The 22,798-nt window shown below is 39.0% G+C and overlaps 1 protein-coding gene and 2 long non-coding RNA genes across 11 annotated transcripts in view; 2 read left to right on the plus strand and 1 right to left on the minus strand.

The window, feature by feature from the left end:
• The first annotated feature begins 661 nt into the window (after nt 1–661).
• The window catches only part of LOC134806383 (mucin-2-like), a 116,864-nt gene continuing 94,727 nt past the window's right edge, over nt 662–22,798 (plus strand). For all 9 annotated transcript variants that reach the window (XM_063779614.1, XM_063779621.1, XM_063779622.1 and 6 more), the window contains exon 1: nt 662–733. In XM_063779614.1, coding sequence (XP_063635684.1) covers nt 665–733 — 69 coding nt within the window. In that variant the 5' untranslated portion in view covers nt 662–664. The remainder of the gene's footprint in view (nt 734–22,798) is intronic.
• The window catches only part of LOC134806470 (uncharacterized), a 484,735-nt gene continuing 463,011 nt past the window's right edge, over nt 1,075–22,798 (minus strand). The window contains exon 2 of the long non-coding RNA XR_010146535.1: nt 1,075–1,206. This is a non-coding gene — a long non-coding RNA (uncharacterized LOC134806470). The remainder of the gene's footprint in view (nt 1,207–22,798) is intronic.
• On the plus strand, nt 15,258–22,552 carry LOC134806348 (uncharacterized). Its single transcript, XR_010146522.1, has 2 exons — nt 15,258–15,635; nt 16,720–22,552. It is a non-coding gene; the product is annotated as an uncharacterized LOC134806348 (long non-coding RNA).

The following is a 22,798-nucleotide window of genomic DNA, read 5'->3' on the forward strand; positions in this document are numbered from 1 at the left end:
GCGATAAAAGCTTATACCAAAAATGAAATTTTTGCTTAAATCTTTTTAACATCTACCGCGTCGTTCGCGTCTATCACCAAAACTTGGCTAGCAACTTACAGTATCGAATTTAAACTGTTGTGAGACATATTAACATTGAATAATTTTACGGTTTAGACTCACTTTTTTTTGCTCGCACTGTCAGTGCTTGAGAAAGGAGACCTAGGCTCTCCGAAACATGTCGCGCGAGTGACTAAAAACAAGTGAGTCTCAACCGTAAAATTATTCAAACCTTACAGTATGTTTTATTGAGCTTTCTTTAGTAGAAATCGAGACATTTGTATTAAGTTTTACGTTTCCTGCAGCAATTGATGCAGTCGGCTGCCTAACTGCAGCAGTAATTCGGGGGCAGTCTAAATTCAAACGGTACCTTTATGAAAAGTCGGTGCAGAGTAAGTTTGCTCTTCGTGGATGAATATCTGAGACTGTCCTATTGTCACGTAGGTGACACTATATTTGTAAATTAAGCTCATTAATAAATATTCTCTAGGTTAATTATATAGCATACCTACATGTATTGTATTGTGTAAAATTTAACAGTAATTTATATTTGTAGCTATGGCAATAAATTATTTTTCTTATTTCCTTAACATAGTTTAAAAAAATGGTTTGTTTCAGCGCAAGGATGCGTGCGGGGGTGTGGTGCGTCGCGCTCGCGCTGCTGGCCGTCGGCGGCGCTCTCCGACCCACTCAGGTATGTTGTCCTCCTTGTGGAACGAGCAGACTATTATGTAAGATTTAAAACTTTCGCATTTTGAACACATAATCACATTTACCTATAGACGGGTCTATCGCGAATTTATTTTATTACCTTTATTTACCGACGTTTCGACACAGGTTTCACTGGTCGTGGTCGCGGCTAACTGATGTCCCAGCAAAATGTCAAAACAGAGATTTGTGCAACTACCCGATATATGTAGACTATTATGTGTTGATGGGGATATCAATAAGTGTCATAAATTCATTCCTTTTATAACCTATTTAACTGGTATAATCGCCATCAGATAGCATATCCGAGCGGTTAAAGCGCTCACAAATATCTGAACGGGTCTCTATTGTTTCCCATAAAGTTTTAAGTCATAATGTATTGTTTGTCCGCATTTTCGTTAGTCATAATTTAGTTTTTCTCAGAAACGCGTAATTTTTCAGGATTTCCATAAAACAAACCTAACCTGGTTAGGTTTATCTATAGGATAACCTTACGGAAATCCTGAAATGTTAACGGTTTCAGCATTATGACTAATGCTAAAATAAATAATAATACGTTTAAATATATGGCAGTGCGCATAGTCTAATAAAACATGGTCTTCCATTCCCAGAGTGACACGGGGCTACGTCACAACAACATGGCCGCTATATATAGCGCTATCGCATATTATCATATAGCGCTGTCGCATAAGCCCGTGTCAGTTAGGTGACCTAGAAAAGACGGGAATGGAGTACCAGGCGGAGTATATTATTATACCATGGCAGTGCGCTAACGGCCGTCTGTGGTTTTACTCGCTCCTATCCCATCCTCGTCGCCACTGATAAATACGGGATAGGAGCGAGTAAAACCACAGATGGCCGTTAGCGCACTGCCATATATTTAAACCTATAACAGCGTGAGGACGCAGCCCCACGCACACATATGCAACAATAAGCTGACAGTTACATTATGACTTTCAATAATTATGTCAAAGGGATCCGTATCTGAACACGCCGCTATTGTCAGGGCGTTAGAGTGCGTGTTCAGATATTATGAACACCTCGGCCGTTCCGATATATCTGATGGCGACTGTAAGTTCCTCTTTGCATTAAACAAAGGTCTGTGGTTTATTTTATATGTTAATAGTGACAAAATGTTCTTGTTAAGTTCAAGTTTTTGACCTCGAAAGCCCCTGTGTGGGTAAAACACATTTCAGAAAAATGTCCCTTCTGTGGACAAAGATCTTTTTAGGGTTCCGTACCCAAAGGGTAAAACGGGACCCTATTACTAAGACTCCGCTGTCCGTCCGTCCGTCCGTCCGTCTGTCCGTCCGTCCGTCCGTCTGTCCGTCCGTCCGTCCGTCTGTCACCAGGCTGTATCTCACGAACCGTGATAGCTAGACAGTTGAAATTTTCACAGATGATGTATTTCTGTTGCCGCTATAACAACAAATACTAAAAACAGAATAAAATAAAGATTTAAGTGGGGCTCCCATACAACAAACGTGATTTTTGACCGAAGTTAAGCAACGTCGGGTGGGGTCAGTACTTGGATGGGTGACCGTTTTTTTTTTGACGTTTTTTGCATTATGGTACGGAACCCTTTGTGCGCGAGTCCGACTCGCACTTGCCCGGTTTTTCTTTTTTGGACAAAACGGTAACCCAGAAATCAGTTAGTTAAGTAATCTATCTCTCAAGAATAATTCAAATAGGTAGGTATAATCCACACTTATTAATCAAAAACAAAAGACACTCGCATGCACATACCACGTTTTAACATAATGGTCAATTTACTCGAATTAACAATTATAATTCTAAATATCACGTACAAAATTGCGTGCGCGTTAAATTGGCTGTTACACTTCTTGAAACTGTCGTATCTCTTCAACATTATCTTGAAAGACGAGCCTTATTTTGTACAAGTTACGGTTGATTATTGATTGCGCGTTAATCTCAATTACGGTGTTGGGAGAGTAATCTGAACAAATGAAGATCAGAGTAAACGGCCTATAGAAAGTGGGGTTGTTGATCTGGTGCTTAGCCAATATGCCAATCGTTAACGTTAGCGTAGCGTAGTCATCTCTCTCAATCACACTTCCATATTATGCGACAGAGACCATTGCGTTTCGTTCGCTACGGAGCGTAAGCGATTGGCATCTTTGCTACGCACCCAAGTCGTTACAATAACCAACGCGCAAGTCAAAAACCAGAATAAATGCATCATCGTCAGTTGCAATGCGTTGCCTCCCTGTCACACTTACGTACGAATTTACAAGTGCGACAGAGAGGCAACACGTCGAACGTGGTTCGCGGTAAGACCTCTGGACTCAACAGTATAGGTATTATCAGGGGTGCGAAACTCCTCCCTTCGGGCAAACTCGGCTGCGTTCGGTTCAGCATTGCTCAACTTGACGTCCCTTTGCGTGCACGATCACAGATAAGATAATGACTTGAATTTTGACAACCCTAAATAGCCGAAAGGGATAGTGCCATATATTAGAAAGGTACAGCATGATCCGTCCCTGAATCGCTGTCTAACTTCGGTTTTGTAGGCAGTGTCCTGTCTGTACGGTAGTACTATTATTTTTATTCTGTGGTATTGTCCATAGTGTGAACTTAATTGTACACCTTATTGTTAAGACATTACGGTCCTCCTATGATCAGAGAGTTCTGGTAGTATTTTCATTTGGAATTTCACTGCGTTAATTAATTTGATACGGCCGGTACGGTTCAAATATGATTAAATCAGTGTTTAGGTACTATTATGTCATTCCTGAGCAAAACGTTACGTATTCTTAGATAAATTGTTATTTAACGGATTTTCTCGTACTTATTGAGTTCTAGAAACAGCGTTTCGAATAGGTTCATATGGTAAATTTAAGGGCGATGCTTATTAAATACAATAAGAAATAGGAGAGGCATGATGGTAAACACTGGCAGTGGCAGATTTGCAGTCTTTGTCGCCCTAGGTCCCAGGCCCTGTAGCCGCCCCTTTCTCATCACCCATCATATTGACTACATTTTGAGTTATTTTTTGTTATCATCAGCGAATTTTTTGTCACAATTTGCGGTATCGTCTTGGGTCGTCCCATTCGTTTTTCGTCAAGTTCTTAAATTTGTCAGATTCTGCTTTCGTCACTCATTCTACATTGAAAGCCACCGACGATTGTGACGAATGTAGAATGAGTGACGAAAGCAGAATAGGACTAATTTAAGAACTTGACGAAAAACGAATGGGACGACCCAAGACGATACCCAATTTGCCGCCTCTAATATCTTGCCGCCCTAGGCCCGGGCCTACTGGGCCTTAGGGCAAATCCGCCACAACACTTGCAATGACCTGCATGACAACTTTTTCCTTAACATCCTGGAAGGCAGGATTGAAAAGACAAGAGAAGAAGGGAGACTTAGAATTACTTATCCGAGCCAAATAAAAAATAATGCGTCGTAATGAGGAATTTAAAAGACTGGCAAGAAAGAAATTATTGGCGATTACTCCACCGACAAGAGCAAAGCTCTTAAGTTATGATGATGATGATGATGGGTAAATTTTGTAGTAAGGAGTAGGTAATTTCTGCAATGTATTCTAGGGTTTATTAGCTGATTTCTACCACAAACTCTTCGCCTGTACCTAAAATGAGTTCCTTTCCGAGGTTTCTTCGAGGATTTTATTTAGGGGTTCTTCAAACAAGTTTTTTAAGGCTTGTCTGACAGTTGACACCCCTGAAATTGCAGGCGTCCTTATACTACGGTGACCGCTATCAGCAAAGGGGATATATGCTTGTTTGCCACCGACGTGATAGTAACTGCTTAAATCGTAACCCCTAAAAAAGCCTCATAATAAGTTCAGAAATTTTCTATAAGTACTTTTATCCAACCTGTCTCAATCTACTGTAGTTTAATGTTCATACTTTATGAAACATAAATCATAGTAAAGATCATTAACCAAACTGTCCATTAAGTATTTCCATCGTCCACACAGCTAACTAAAACTAAACCTTAACACAAAGACGTAAGGTTCATCAATGGTCAGTAGTTGTTGTTAAAAATGATATAAATGCGTGTATACTTTCGATTATAGCATGACCAATTGCGCTCGAAAGCGAGAATAGTCGCCATCAGATATATCTGAGCGGCCGAGGCGCTCAAAACTATCTGAACACGCTTCTATTGTTAAGGCGTTAGAGTGCGTGTTCAGATATTGTGAACACCTTGGCCGCTCCGATATATCCGATGGCGACTGTACAATAATATTGGCAGCCGTTGCTGTTAAACAGTGTTATTGACATTCAAAAGATAAAGCGGATTATACAGGATGAATTTTAGGGCCATAGTCTGCGTAGTGAATTTAAGTAAAGGTCATACTGAACAACTTTTATGGGACCAATGCCGAAATCGCGAAAAAAAAATTGACTGTTTCATACATTCCGGTCCGGCTGATGCGATGCCGCTAATTTCTACGGAACAGCCAAGTATTTTTTCGTGATTTCGGCATTAGCCCCATAATAAAAGTTGTTCAGTATGACCTATAAAGTCAATACGTAGACTATGAACGGTGGTTAAAATGTCGCCCTGTATAATTATTACTTAATTTAAGTAAAAATTATTAGGTCATGATTACACAAATTGTCTAAGCCCTACAGTAAAGCTCAATTAGACTTGTGTTGTACGTACTTACTATTTTAATATGTATAAATACTTAAATATTTAGGTACATAGAGCGCCCCATCCATGATTGAGGATCCGTGTTCATCACACCAATAAAAATAAATAAATAATAATAAATAAATAAATATTATAGGACATTCTTACACAGATTGACTAAGTCCCACAGTAAGCTCAAGAAGGCTTATGTTGTGGGTACTCAGACAACGATAATTATATATAATATATAGATATGTACTTAAATACAAAACAACCATGACTCAGGAACAAATATCTGTGTCATCACACAAATAAATGCCCTTACCAGGATTTGAACCCGGGAGCATTGGTTTCATAGGCAGGGTCATTATCAACTAGGCTAGAAGACCGTTAGTAAAATTTATAGTCAATATTTTGCCCTATGTATGATTTAGCACTAGGGACTAGCAGGGCAGAAGCACCTTATGATATTAAGTGGCCCATTCACGGCCCATTCATGCATCTAGGCACGCTATTAGTGATTGCGATTCACGGTAATTTAGTTTGACATTACATTACGCCAACTTAAGAGACGCTTGCGTTTAGGTAAATTGCTGTATTTCGTCCGTCGAAACCTTATTTATGAGTTAAGGATGACTCACGCTAGACCGGTGAACACGTGGTACTTTCAATAGAAAAAGCGCCGGAAGCTCCGGCCCGGCTCCGGCCCAGCCCCGGCCCGGTATTGCAAATAGACACCACTTGAGGTTTGAGTTGAATATACATGGTGGCTAAAAAATAACTGTATTCCCGTTGCCAGGGAGGTTTTGGGATTATACTGAGCAACTTTTACTATAGGAACAACCCCGAAATCGCGAAAAAAAATTTGGCTGCAACATACATTTTGGCTGGTCCATTTTCTATGCGAAGGTAATTTTTTTTCTCATATATAATCCCAAAACCTCCCTGGCAACGGGAATGTAGTTATTTTTTAGCCATCCTGTATATAAATACATATATAATTTAGTCCCAGGCTGCCAATATGCCAAATTCTGTAACATTTGGTAGCCCCGGCCATTACAAAATGCATCATCGAGTCAGCACGGCACCTCCAGCGAGCGTGCGACGTGCGGTCACCGACTAATACACACTTATGTGTATTGCTCTCAACATGGCGATGTTTTGTGAGAGAGAGAGATTATACTAGTAAGTAGTTCGCCCCGAACTGAGAACTCGCGGTTTGCCAAAAAGATAAATAAATTTAATGCACTTACTTAGTCGGCAAAGGATCGAAAATCACGTGCGATATATTGCAAGATTTGCAAGGTCCGTGGAGAGCCCTTAACTGATAGATTTAAGCATATTTAAATCACCATAGAGATTTTAAATAAACTGTATCTGTGGTAAGCCGTGATCATTCTTGTCGAATGTCAAATACGTATACATATTATCTTTTTGCGTTTGCGTGACGTGCACGTGCTCGTGTGGCGTTGTAGTATACAGATCCTTATGAGAGACGGCACACCGATTGCCTGACGTTTGCAAGTGCGGCTCCAACATTTTAGCGCACGTGAACGTCACGCACACGCAAGCCGGTGTACACAGCCGGTGGTAAAAGCAAATGGAATAGCACTCATGATTACCTACTATGGGGTTTCAATTGATGTTTAGCGTTTTGAAACTGTGTTTTAATGCTCTTTAGACTGAACAGTTGCTGGTTGTGTCAGTAAACTAGGTGTTACATAATACAGAGTATCTAAAAATTTTAACTTTATACATAGCCTCTCTTCCTAGCCTATATAGTCGGTAGTGAAGTAGTGACTGTCTGACTAAAATGTCGGGCGGGGTGTATGTATTTTAAATTCATTATACGCCATAGTTACCTATATTCCGTTCAAATAGTTTTATTTCTATTGCAGTACCAATTGACCTAACCAAAGACAACAATATTATACAGGGTGGCCAACAAATAAGTGCATTCCCGTTGCCAGGGAGGTTTTGGGATTATACTGAGTAACTTTTATTATGGGACCAACCCAAAAATCTTCGGGGTTAGTCCCATAGTAAAAGATGCTTAGTATAATCTCAAAACCTCCCCGGCCACGGGAATGCACATATCTTTTGGCCACTCTGTAGGTATAAGACGACCATATACAATGTGTCCGGTCAACCATGTCGGAGCCGATAAGGGCGTGTAGTACAATCGATTTCATCGATAAATCACCACGTGTTTTTTTTTTAAGTCAACGGTAATGAAATGGCGGCATTTTTAATTTTTCAAACACCTGAGCACGGGTGCACGTGGTATTTTTGGCATTATCTGTAAATTTTTCGTCCTAGGAATACAAAGAATATCTCATTGGATAGCTAAACATGTAAGCAATCGATTAAAGCTAATAATTGTATGCAAACATTTCAATAGCAAGGCAAAAGAAAATATTAAAAGTAAATAATTAGGACAGAAACGCATTACTTTTTCAGTTTTTATTTTTTTATGTAAAAACTAGGTCATTCACCTACATTTTTTTTGCTCTGCGTTTGTAGTACAGGATATTGGATAGACATCAATAGCAAAATTACGTATCTGACATAATAACTTTAGAAGTTACAGAGGTTCCAAGATGTACCTAAAAATGTTGTTTTTTTACAAAAGGAGAAAAAATAAAACAAAGCGCTAATAATAATTTAAATTTTAATAAAAATCATAACAAAAGTATCTTAAGGCTAAAGATGACTAACTAGTTGAGTAACTGCTCAAAATAGCCCCCTCGATTTTGTAGACAAGCAGTTGCTCTTATCGCAATATGCTGCGTAGACCGCCGAATCATCTCCTTATCTTCTCTTAACATGTTTGCATGTTCAATTATTCTTTGCACTAAATCTTCCCTTGTTCCCAGTATGTCGACCCCATAGAAAATAATCGAGTGGAGTTAAGTCCGGTGATCGAGGTGGCCAAGCGACATGTCCGTCACGTCCAACCCACGGGACATAATGCTCATTCAAATAATTTCGCACATCTCTTGCAAAATGTGGAGGAGCACCATCCAGCTGCAAAATCATCCTCCTCCTGTATGCTACAGGCAGCTCCATTAATGCGTCATGGAACTGTGTTTGGAGAAATTCTAAAAATCGTGGGCCATTCATTGTCCCAGGTAGAATAATTGGCCCAACTAAAATATCGTCAATGATTCCCGCCCAAACATTTACTGAGAATTGGTGCTGGAATGAACTTGGTCTCACAGCATGAGGATTCTCCAACTACCACAGATGCTCGTTGCGGTGGTTTACGTATCCCAAACGCGTGAAAGTGGCCTCGTCGGTCCACATAATACGTTTCAAAAACGTTTGATCCATTCGTGCTCTTCTTGTTATCCAGGAACAAAAAACTGATCTTGCAGCGTAATCTGGTCCAATAATGTCTTGTACTCGTCTGAAATGGTAAGGGTGTAATCCTTCTCTTTTTAATACTCTCCAGACTGTCCACTTGCATAAATTCATCCTGTTGGCTATTCTTCTAATGCTCAGTCTCGGGTCGTGTGTGACTAATCTTAAGATCTCTTCTTCGTCCTACAAGTCGAACACGTTCATCGGCGGGTCTTCTTATGCCGTTCTCAGCGAGCCGTGCATGAATTCTTATGAATGTGCGAGCATTCGGAATGGGTCTGTTAGGAAACCTCCTTGCGTACTCTCGAACAGCAGCATTAGCGTTCCCGTTGCAAAACCCATAAACGAAATGTATGTCAGCAGTGTGCTGACTAGAATAGTGGCCGTCTTCCATTTTAACAAAAACGGAAACAGCAGGTCCAACAACTAACAAAAGTTTCAACAATAACACAATCGAACTGAAGGAAGCCTGTACTACAAATGCAGTACGAAAAAAATGTAGGTAAATGACCTAGTTTTTACATAAAAAAATAAAAACTGAAAAAGTAATGCATTTCTGTCCTAATTATTTACTTTCAATATTTTTTTTTGCCCTGTTATTGAAATGTTTGCGTACAATTATTAGCTTTAATCGATTGCTTACATGTTTAGCTATCCAATAAGATATTTTTTGTATTCGTAGGACGAAAAATTGACAGATAATGTCAAAAATACCACGTGCACCCGTGCTCAGTTGTTTGAAAAATTAAAAATGCCGCCATTTCATTACCGTTGACTTAAAAGAAAAAACACCTGGTGATTTATCGATGAAATCGATTATACTACACGCCCTTAACGGCTCCGACATCGTTGACCAGACAAATTGTATATTGCCTTGATTATAAAATAAAAGAATTAAATGAAATATTGCGGGTATACATATTTTTGCCTCTAACTCCGTCTCGATATTTCAGAACACTACGCCATGCTATTATAAAGCCATTAACAATTTTATAAAGTTGACAAACCAAATATCTCCGTGCCGCATTTGACCTATAGTCGACCTTCGGGGTATAATTCTAATTAGTTCGCCTTATTATCAAGATCCGGTAGCCATTGACAGTCATAAGATCAATCTTGATACTTTAATATTCTTTTATTTGTATTATGAATTGAATATTATGAATATTTTTTATTGGGCTAGCTAGAGTAAAATGAGTGAAATGGTAGCAGTTTATGTAAAATAGATTTTGAATTATGTAGGGCGTAGGGGTCAAAAGTGGCTCCAAATGGTTCGTGTAATATAACACATGGCCGCCAATGACGTATAATATCTAAGAACGGGCACTACGGGCACTAAAAATGGTACTAGTTCAGCGGTGTTATACTCACAAATCCCAGCCAATCGTGCAGTCTAACACAACTAGTTGCGACCAATAGCGCGCGTAATGCGAACTCATCAACCAATCGTGCGCGTGATGTGAACTTATCAACCAATCGCGTTGTAGCGGTGTCACACCGCTGTACTGGCCCCTGTCATGCCTCATTATCATACATCGGGGTTTTCGGTGCGGGAATGATTTCGTGTATTTATAACTTTGTTTATTGTAAAATAATTACCAAAGTATGAATTAAACGTAGCTATAGCAAGGTCCAAATGTGCTTAGAAATGTTAAATTAGTATCGTTTTTTACAGTTTTTACCTGTTATTTGGCTAGTGTAAAATATTCCCGCACCGAAAACCCCGATGTATGCTCATTATTATTGCCCGTAAAGCCAGTCCCTAGATATCTATGTCAATGATGGCCGCTGTGTCGCCAGTTCTCTTCTTTTGAACTTGGTTTGACATGCTGCCGCGTGTCTAGATGTTACGAGGACTATCATTGACCGCGAGGAGTATAAAATGGCACTGACCACGTTATTGACAATTAACATGTTACCGTTTGCTAAAAAACGGCATATATTACAAAAGTTACGTTACGTTAACGTAACCGTAACAGCGGGTATCGAGAACGGAGTCGGAACGAATGCTATTGCAGTATTTCTGTGTCAATGGCAATGGCTTTTTACACGATTGTACGTTTTTAATCGTTTCTAGGGTAAATCTATAGGCAGTGTTGACATCTTAAGCCCCTCACAGACGGAGCGATAAGACCAAAAGATATCTTAAAGCAAGGCATCTTACGATATATTTTACTAAGTATAGAATAGAATAGAAAGTTCTTTATTGTGTATCATTTTTGTGACATACAAATATATACGCCAAAGGGGTGTGTCTTTAATGTAATAATATATGTCTTAAAGATCTATATCATTTATTATCTCGTGTAGCCTAGGTATATTGGCTACACGAGATAATAAATGATATAGATCTCAGTAAATAGTACCTACGTATTCAGCTCACAGGAATACGTAGGTACTATTTGACAGAGTCCACACACGAAGCTATAATAAATATTTTGGTATATTACGATATCTTATAGCCTTATAGCAAACCATCTTAAATAGATACCTTGCTGTAATATAGCTCGGTATATTACGATATATTTTGGTATATTTCGTTTCTCTCACACTGTACACAGGTGGTAGACAGGCAGCGATATATATTTTGGTATCGTTGTCGTGGGTGGTGCTTAGCTATAAGATTATAAGATATATTTCGGTATCTTACGAATGATTATTATCGCTTCGTCTATGACGCGCTTTATATGTAATATTATGAATAACATGATAGAGTCGGACCAAGCTCACTCTGCATGGTATTTGCAATGACACTTGGTTGAAGAAATTGTTATTGCTGAGGTGGCAATACAAAAAATAGACTCATTAAATAGTTTGATATTTTGATATACAGGGTGGCTGAAAAATAACTGCATTCCCGTTGCCGGGAAGGTTTTGGGATTATACTGAGCAACTTTTACTACCTATAGGACCAACCCCGAAATCGCGAAAAAAAAATTTGGCTGTTTCATGACGTGAATGAATACATTTTGGCTGGTTCATATTCTATGGAATGATCAATTTTTTTCGCGATTTCGGGCTTGGTCCCATAGTAAAAGTTGCTTAATATAATCCCAAAACCTCCCTGGCAACGGGGATGCAGTTATTTTTTAGCCACCGTGTAGATATATTAATTTTATAACAATAAATGCTCAACTCAATACGTTCTCGCTAGTTTACTTAAAACTTGCTTCACTTTAATACCTACATGATGGTCCGATAAAGTCATACCATTAGGTACCTATATTACAAAACCTAAGTTGCCTTACCCCTCATTTCGAACCTAGCTATTATACCTACTTACATGTAGCAACTCATAAGTCAAAAGTAAGAATACCTAACAATACCGATCTTATCACGGTCACACGCGGTTTCAAAAGTTTATTCCTTTCATTTTTAAATGCAATCGGTGATTCAATAAAATTATACTTTCATTTTACCAATTCTCAGAGACGTTTGGGGCATTTGATGTTTTGAATAACGTCTCATGAGTCTCGTCATATAAAACGATGGAATATGCTTTAAGGATGACTCATTAGACCGGGCCGGAGCTTCAGGCGCTTACTTTTCTATGACATGACAGGCGATCACGTGATGCTTTCCATAGAAGACGATGCGCCGGAAGCTCCGGGTCGGACACAGCCCGGTCTAACGTCAGTCATCCTTTATGCGCCGCGCAAACTACCTATCAATGATATTAAACCGTTCAAAAGTAGGTTAAATCTAATAAAGTACAGGCGCCTTAGTTCATTAACAGTGCGCAGCTGGAGTTATTTAAATACCCGGCTGTTATAGGCCGAAGGTGCAAATTAAAATAGGCCTTGAGGCGGGCCTACTGTAGGCAGTTTATTTACTTACTTGAATAGAATATTGACTAAGTACATAGTTATACCTACCAGAATATAACACTCTTAAGAGTACTCAGTATCGCGTACAGACAGACAGACGGCTATCAGGCGGACCAAAGCCATGTCCGAAATGCTTTGTTTTCAACGACCCACTCGGATTCTTTCAAAAAGTTGGAAAAATATAACACTTTGAACTCTCGCGTTTTGTACACATATTTAATTACACAAACGGGTCTACCGCAATATAATTTCATTGTTGCACAGCTGGTGCAACTCAGCTGAAACGTGGGAATTAATGGTAAAAACAATGGAATTATATCACGGTAGACCCGTATGTGTTATTAAATATAGTTGGAAAAATACTTCTATTACTCGTATTAATTACATGCATACTTAAGCTTATTCCTGTCAGGAGTTTATATAACTGCTCACTGTTATAAAAATGCGTTTTATTCTCTCTGGAAAACCAACTTTGCCAGTATAGGCGGGAAATTTGAAATCCATCCATCCACCATCAGTTTTGACATTGACATAACGCTCACGTCTACGTAATTTACTTTCTGTACATCTCGCTTGCACTAATATGCGAGTACGAGCGAGATGCATAGAAAGTAAGTTACGTAGACGTGAGCGTATATGTCAATGTTAAAACTGATGGTAGACGTACAGTAGTGTTGTTGGTTAATACACGATTAGTCGATTTATCACGTAGGTACACAAAATTTGCGCGATAAATTGAATAGGTTTCGATAAATTTGGCTTTTAACTAGGTGATTTAGTTCAAAAACTTAAGAAATTCTTCTTCTGGCAAATAAACATTATACGTTTTTAGTCTATATAGACTGGTGATGAATTGATGACGATGAAGAATTAAATCAAAGGTATACAGAAGAAGAATTTCTTAAAATTTTGAACTAAATTACCTACTTAAAAGATGGGTAGATACACATACATTGTACGAGTATTTATGTATCTATTTCAAATGATATTTCATGCTAACAGGCCTTACAGGCCAATTTGAGCGTACACTGACATCAGAATGACATCTAAATGACGTCAATAATTATCGTACATTTCGCTCGGAATCGTCCGGACATGTATTAGAGCGAGCGGGACGCACAATAACTAAATGATATCATTCTGATATTCAGTGTACGTTTGAATTGGCCTGTATGTCCAGCCGGAATTTGATTGAACATGGATTGAACGCATGACTGTTTTGGACGCTTCACCGCCCGGCTTCGCGCGTACGAGTAAAACACTGTTTTAGCTGTCTTTATTATTTTAGTTGTCTTTATCATGAATTAAACAGTATCGCCATTTCACTATCGCTACCACTGGATCCAATGACCGGTATTCGTGACGTCACTGTGACGTTTAATTGGTTCGAGTGAAAGTATCACTGTTTTAGCTATATTAATTATTCGTCTTTATTAAGAATTTAAAGTAGCTTGCATCATTTCACGACCGCCATACTTTTAAAGTTTAGAGTTAGACCAATATAAGCGTGCAACGATTTTGACAGCACACGCAGTACCAATACCAACAGTATTATTTAAACGTCATACTTCTATGAAATTATGACGTATAAATAACACTTGCACTGTGTATGCTATCAAAATCGTTGCAGACTTTTCTTGATCTAACTCTAGTAGGTAGGTACCGTTCGGATTCAGAGGGGCTACCGCGAAAACCGAAATTCGCAAATTGCGGGGATCTTTCTCTTTTACTCCAATCAAGGCGTAATAAGAGTGACAGAGAAAAATGCCCGCAATTTGCGAACTTCGATTTTCGCGGTTATAGCCCAGGCCCCACCAGCCGGCTGCATTACTGTTTCAGTAACGATGTGTAGATGTGTCAAACGTGTGTGTGTTGATGTGTAATGGTGTTTGTGTCAAAAGGGTCATTAAATAGAGACACTTATAGGTATCAAATTTGACGCTTCCTGCAGCAATGAGACTGCATTACTGCCGCAGTAATGCCGCGCTGTCTCCAAAGCCCCCTCCTCACTCGTGCGCGAAGCCGCGAACGTGAGTGTGGCGTCGATTTTCGCAGACAGCGAAATCGACTCCACACTCGCGTTCGCGGCTTCGCCCGCGATTCATGCGCATAGTCTGGAGGGGGCTCAAGACAAAGTTTGGTTTTGCGAGTCACATAAGGGCATTTCATAATCCGGATAAGAATTGTTGATGGAGTCGCCATTGCCGGATACGGCAAGGAAGGAAGAGAGAGAGAGAGAATGTCGCGCTGCAATATTGTTGCAATGATTAAGGTGTAGTCTGAATTCATCGGTACCTTTAGAAAGAACTTTAGAAATAACTTCTCAGAAGTAAGCATGACGTACCATGTAAATACCTGAATCACTTTTGGCATTAAACTTTTGAAGATCATGTTCTTTTTTCATCATTATAATTTATACCGGTTAAACTACAGCCGCCATCACATATATCGGAGCGGGCAGGGTACTCACAAATATCTGAACACGCTTCAAGGCGTTAAACTGCGTGTTCAGATATTTTTGAGCACCTCGGCAGCTCCGATATATCTGACGGCGCGGCGACTGTACCTATGCAAGAAGTTATCGCACTTAATTATTCGTTACACTTTTGAAGATCATGCTATTAAATTAGTGTTAGCATTTCATTGTCATAATTAATTATTAAAATATGTAATTTAAATTTATGTATATTTTGATAAACAGTGTTAAGACTGTTTATCAAAATATATTCATTTAATAAGTAGCGGAAGTGAGTATTTGACATTTCGTGCTGGCTCCCGATTGGTCGCGCCAGTTCTAATCGTAGCGCTTCCGGTGAGACAAGATGGCGGCAACTGACGCTACGGTTGGAGGGCAGAACGAGTGAGACTACTAACGAGTGCAGATCATGTTGTCAGATTGTTATATCCAAACGTTGTGATTTGATGTAACTTACTTAACTGTGTCGGAGAGTACGTGAATATACGTCTTGCTGAATCATCGGATTGTTTTATTGAACTGTCGTTCACAGTTCAGAAGGCGGGATTAGTCGAGGTTCTTGTATAAAAACCTTGGTGAAAAAACTTACGCCCTTGAAGGTATGTAATTGCAAATTATTGGCTTTTCTAATGTGATAAACGATATGTATTATGTATATTTTTCTTCTTTCTTGTTGATAACTTGAAGTTATTTCACTATCATAAGTTTGTTATGAAACAAAAACGGTTAAGCGCTTTGACCGATACAAATCTTCTTTTTTTTAAAGGGTTAGACAATTACATTCTCGTTTTATTTTTCTGTCGTTATAGTAAACGTGTAAGACACTAAATAAAGACAATTGAGTGTAAGGCACGCATGACTTTGTAACTGTTGTTTACATCTGTCTACACTTGTTTTCAAAATTTATAAATATTCTGCAAGTCTCAAATTGAGTTAGTGTATGTTATATACAGCAGTTTACAATAGTTGACAATAAGTTTACAAAAGTTTACAAAGTTACAATTGTTCTAGAAGTCTCAAATTGCATTAATGTATGTTATATACAGTGTCTTACAGTAGTTTACAATAGTTTACAATGAGTTTACAAAAGTTACAAATTTACAATTGTCCTGGTACTCTCAAATGGCGTTGGGGTATGTTAAATATAGTGTTTACAGTAGTTTACAATGAGTTTACAAAAGTTTACAAATTTACAATTGTTCTGAAAGTTGCAAATTGCGTTAGTGTATGTTATATACAGTGCCCTGCAGTAGTTTACAATAGCTTACAATGAGTTTATAATAGTTTACAAATTTACAATTGTTCTGGAAGTCTCAAGTTGCATTAGGGTATGTTAAATATACTATTTACAGTCGTTTACAAATTTACAAACAATCTGAAAACGTCAAATATCCATAGTATATGCCAGATAAAGTATTTTACAGTGCTTTACAACATTTTACAGTGAGTTTACAAGTGTTTACACATTTACAAATGACGAAGAAAGTTGAAATCTTTCATAGGTAAGGTTGTATGTAAAGATACAGTAATTACAATGGTGCTTACAAAGACTACTTTCATATTAGTAACAGTTTACAAAAGGTTTTACTAGATTAAAAGTATAATTGATACTCTCAATTAGCTTTTAACCATAGGTGACTCAGTAACATTTTTAGAACATTCACTTTTGGTGGAATTTTGCAGTTATAATCATGGCAAGTGGAAAAGAGTCGAGTCCAGGACCGTCTCGTAAACGAAAAAGAGACGAGTCGTATGAAGAGGATGACAGCTATACCCCAGAGCGCCAAAGACGTCGGCACTCGGGGCATCGCAGCAGCCGTAGCCGGTATAGAAAGAGCAGGAAGGTGAGGCGTTCGAGATCTCGTCGGCGAAGGACACCCAGTTCTTCACGTCGTCAGCACGAGCACGAGCTGACCAGATTACGACCAGGTGAACCCCAATCAGTCACACCAGCTGAACCTATCCAGATGACCCCGGCAGGTGCAGATACAGCTTCACAGGAATTGCCTAACTCATCTGTTAGTAATAGGGAGATGATAGATTTTGCTACACAATTTAAAGAACTCATTCAGACTATGAAAGCGGGAGGCAGTAATGAAAGATTTCCGACTATGAATGTTATACCTGAATATGACCCTGCTAAACGGACGCAGACTATTAGTACATGGTTATTGAAGGTTAACGAATGCGCGCAAATTTATAGCTGGACAGAAAGACAAACAATCCATTATGCCTTACCGAAGTTAGTAGGCCTCGCACAACAATGGTATCAAGGATTGCCAAGTCTCCTGTTTTCATGGTCTGAGTGGCAGGAGAAACTGAAATCAGTCTTTCCAAGTGACGAGAATTATGGGCGACTGTTGACTGAAATGTTGGCCTGTAGGGCGCGATTTGGTGAATCGTTAGAGGAATACTATTACAAAAAGATTATTTTCTTGAATCGTTGTAATATAACGGGTAAGAACGCAATAGACTGTCTGTTGTTCGGTATTGAGGATAGGTCCGTAAGGACAAGCGCAGAGGCTGCTCAATTCACAGAGCCTGATAAATTGTTAGTATACTTAAGAAATGTCAAAACTACAAAACCCAGTGAAAGGACCAACACATCTTTTCAGGCCGGCACGTCCGACAATAGGCGTCCTAGGTTTAATAAATCTGTAACCAGTAATAATGAACCTAAAAGCAACACAAAATGTTACAATTGTGGCGAAGAGGGTCACCCATATTTTAAATGTAAACTTCCAATCAAAAGGTGCAACTCATGTAATAAAGTTGGGCATATTGCTAGCGATTGCCTTTCAAAGAAAGAAAATACTGAGAAAAAGACTGTTTTACGCATATCGCTTAAGCAGGGTAATGATACTAAATATTTTAAATCCGCGATAGTAAATGGTAAAGATTTGGAATGTTACATAGATTTCGGCAGTGAATGCACTGTAGTGAGGGAATCGGTCGCTCACAAATTATCAGATGATTGGATTCTAACAGACTTACCGGTGCTTATAGGATTCGGTGAAGGACTAGTTAACTGCATAGGAAAGTTTAATGTCACTCTGAAAATAGACTCAGCTCAAGCGGGCTTGGAAGCGTTGGTTGTCCCAGATAATCTTTTGAAAGTTCCTCTGTTGGTAGGGCAAACATTTACCGAACAAGAACATATTGTTGTTTATAAAACTAGTAAAACGCTTAAAATATCAACAAACACATTGCAGGTTAAAGAAAATATACCATTGTATGTTCATGAGTCGGTGAATGTTAGGGGCTATACGGTTGTAGATGTGTATTCGAAACCAACGTATAATGGTGATTTATTTATTGAGCCAAGTATGTGTTTACAGCCAAGAAAAGAATACGACAGTATACAAAGTGTGATTAAAATGGTAGAAGGTCATGGTCAGGTGGTGATCAAAGGTCTAGTGGCAGAGGGCTTTAGTTTAGATAAAGACGTATTGTTAGTCCGTGCGATACCTTTAAAGGAAGCTCCTATGCCTGCAGAAACATTTAACGTCAATAGGGTCGAATGTAATAATGGTAATCAAGGCAGCGATTCCTTGATTGATGAAACAATGGTAAATGTAGATAAAAATATAAAGGATGATGACCGGCATAAATTAGTTGATTTGTTAAATGAGTACAGAGATTGCTTCGCGTTTTCGATCAAGGAGCTAGGGTGTGTTACCAACACGGAAATGAGCATTAAACTTAATGACCCTACACCTGTGGTATATAGACCATATCGGTTACCCCTTTCAGAGCGAGAGGTAGTTAGGGATATAGTTCAGGAACTAGAAGAATCGGGTATCGTGCAACAATCTTCTTCAGAATACGCATCACCGATTTTGTTAGTTAAAAAGAAAACAGGCGATTACCGCCTTTGTGTGGATTTTAGGACTCTCAACAAACGTACAATCAAAGAACATTATCCTCTCCCGAGGATAGATGATCAATTAGATAACCTTTCTGGTCATAAATTTTATACAGCTTTGGACTTGGTTTCTGGATATTATCAGATCCCCATGGCTGAACCCTCGAGACACCTAACTGCGTTCATAACGCCGGACGGGCATTATGAATTCACAAGAATGCCCTTTGGGTTAGTTAATGCACCGTCCACTTTTCAAAGGGCAATCAATAACATTTTAGGTAACGCTAGATTCAAAGACGCTCTAGCATACATGGATGATGTGAACATTCCGTCGAAGACTGTTGATGAAGGACTTATTAAATTGAGGGAGGTATTAGAGCTGTTTCGCAAATCAGGGCTGACGTTAAATCTTAAAAAGTGTCACTTTTTGATGCAGTCCATAAATTATCTCGGGTTTGAAATTAGCGAGGAGGGTATACGGCCTGGTGTTAGCAAGATAGAAGCGGTAGAGAAATTTCCCAGACCTACAGACCAGCACAAGGTAAGACAATTCATCGGTTTAGCGAGTTTCTTTCGCCGGTTTGTCAAAGGGTTTTCGGCACTTGCAAAACCCTTAACTCAACTGTTGAAGAAGGATGCCCGCTGGACATGGGGGGAAGCTGAAGAAAACGCATTTGTTACATTGAAAAATGAGTTAATTAAACGACCGATATTGTCCTTTTACGACCCTTCATATGAAACCCAGGTTCACACAGATGCCTCGAAACATGGGATAGCGGGCATACTTCTTCAAAGACGAGATAAAGACTCTCCATTTACTGCAGTCGCATACTTTAGTAGGCAGACTTCGCCGGAAGAAGCAAAGTTCACCTCTTATGATTTAGAAACTCTTGCCGTAGTATGTTCAGTGCAGCGCTTTCGTGTGTACTTGTTAGGTATTTCCTTCACCATTGTCACTGATTGTAACTCGCTTAGAGCCACCTTTGATAAGAAAGACATGTTACCGAGAGTGGCGCGCTGGTGGAGCATACTCCAAGAATACGATTTCAATATTGTATACAAGCCTGGTTTAACCATGGCTCATGTTGATGCGTTGAGCCGTAATCCCCCTGATTTAAAATCGACCCCTGTTTTAAATATTCGAAATATTAGTTCCAATTGGATAACTACGGTACAGAGCAGTGATCCCGAACTTCAGAGGATAGTAAACATATTTAATGACCCAGAAAGCAATAATGTTGTAGAAATCAAAAATAACTACTTGGTCAAGAGGGGGTTGTTATTTAGGAAAACTGAAGACGGTGATCGCTGGGTTGTACCAAAAGGCGTCAGATGGCAGGTGCTGAAGGCTAGTCATGATGATATTGGCCATTTTGGTTTCGACAAAACCTATGAGAAAATTAAGAGCAATTATTGGTTTGCTAAAATGAGACGATTTATTAAGAAATACGTCGATTCGTGCTTAGAGTGTGCGCATGCGAAGGTACCATCAGGGAAAAAGGCTGGTGAACTACATCCCATTGAAAAAGTTGACCGACCGTTTCATACTATCCATATTGACCACCTGGGTCCCTTCGTACGCAGCAAAAGGAAAAACGCTTACTTACTTATAATAATAGATGCGTTCACAAAATATATCATGTTAATTCCAGTGAAAAGTACAAAAGCTGTTCATTCGATTAGAGCTATTAAACATTACTTCCACACTTTTGACGTGCCAAAACGGCTAATATCTGATAGAGGGACATCGTTCACGGCTAAAAGTTTCAAAAAGTACTTACATTCTCGAGGGGTCAAACATATCCTCAACGCAACCGCGACACCACGTGCCAACGGGCAAGTTGAGAGATACAACCGAACGGTTTTATCTTCTCTTACTGCTGTTACCCATGGTAAATCGGAAACGTCATGGGACGAATATGTTGACGAAGTACAATGGGGTTTAAACAACACTATTAATAAGGGCACGGGTAAGACACCTTCGCAAGCACTTTTTGGTTTTAGACTATCTGGAATGTCAGACTCAGTGCTACAATCACACATTGAAATTGACGATTCAGTGACGCAGAGTGACGATACACAAAGTAAGAGTACGGTAGAGACTAATCACTCACTTGAAGATATTCGTAGTGAAATTTCTGAGCATGTCCGGTTAAATCAAGAAAAGCAAAAAGCAGCGTTTGATAAGGGTAGAAAACAGCTCACTTTTCAGGTTGGGGATTTAGTAAGGTTAGAGAGGGACATACCATCGAGTGGGCAGAGTAGAAAGCTAGTATCTAAACTTCGGGGCCCGTATCGCGTTGTTGAAGTACTTGACAATGATAGGTACGTTGTGGAGGACACTCCACTCTCTCGAAAGGGTAATAGACCGTTTAGTGGGATTTTCTCAGTTGACAAAATGCATCGTTGGATGGTATTCAATAGGAGTAATGATATTGATTCTAGCAGTGAAAGTGATGAGTCGTAACTTTTGATTGGCAAGGAAGTGTAATGTAAAAGTCTCGCATCTGGGCGAAGGAAGTATTATATACAATTAACAATGATATGAGTAGATTAGTAAAATGTGTAACGAGTTATGATGTGTTACGATAGAATTATTACAATACATTGAAGTTATGGTTGATTAACGTGTACATTGACTTGTTGAGGACTCTTAATGTCGAATTCAAGGCTATAGAGAGTATTGGAGACATTAAGGGGCTCCAGTACTATGATTAATTGTTATGAGACAATATTGAAGACATGAAGGGGCTTCAGTATTGTGATTAGTTATACGAGGCAGTATTGGAGACATGAAGGGGCTCCAGTATTGTAATTAGTTATATAAGTCAGTATTGGAGACATGAAGGGGCTCCAGTATTGTTATTATTTATATGAGGCAGTATTGGAGACATGCAGGGGCTCCAGTACTGTGATTAGTTTATATGAGGCAATATTGGAGACATGAAGGGGCTCCATGTTGTGATTAGATTATATGAGGCAGTATTGGAGACATGAAGGGGGCTCCAGTACTGCGATTTATATGTAAGTTGTGTTTTGGAAATGTCCAATATAAATATTTAAAATGATCGCATCGTTATTGTTAAACCAGTGTTATGGATAGATAATATGTTACAAATATAACATAGTAGAATAAGTATGAAAAGCAAATGGATCCTAATTTTGTTAACATTTTAAAATTAGGAAAATAAACATTATTATTGTCAAATTAAACCCTAACTGTTGAAATTGAGGCATGTCATAGTTTATAGTTTACTGATTACTGGCATTTTATCGAGACGATAAAAAGTCAGGAAAGGCCGACTGTTAGCATTTCATTGTCATAATTAATTATTAAAATATGTAATTTAAATTTATGTATATTTTGATAAACAGTGTTAAGACTGTTTATCAAAATATATTCATTTAATAAGTAGCGGAAGTGAGTATTTGACATTTCGTGCTGGCTCCCGATTGGTCGCGCCAGTTCTAATCGTAGCGCTTCCGGTGAGACAAGATGGCGGCAACTGACGCTACGGTTGGGGGGCAGAACGAGTGAGACTACTAACGAGTGCAGATCATGTTGTCAGATTGTTATATCCAAACGTTGTGATTTGATGTAACTTACTTAACTGTGTCGGAGAGTACGTGAATATACGTCTTGCTGAATCATCGGATTGTTTTATTGAACTGTCGTTCACATTAGTTTATCGTTGTATTTTCTACCGGATATAATAGCCGATGTTCCGTTCTTAACGTTTAGTTTTTAAGTAATTAATCAAAATTCCGCGCGCTTCTACCGTTTATCGATGCAAAGCCAAAACGCACTTCACAACGATACAATATTGACATTTTAGCCAATAGGATCGTCCGAAACTCTCGGGCGACACGCTCAGAACGAGCCTCAGCAGCGCCTCT

The sequence above is a fragment of the Cydia splendana genome, chromosome 3 (assembly GCF_910591565.1).
Source record: "Cydia splendana chromosome 3, ilCydSple1.2, whole genome shotgun sequence".
Taxonomy (NCBI): Eukaryota; Metazoa; Arthropoda; class Insecta; order Lepidoptera; family Tortricidae; genus Cydia; species Cydia splendana.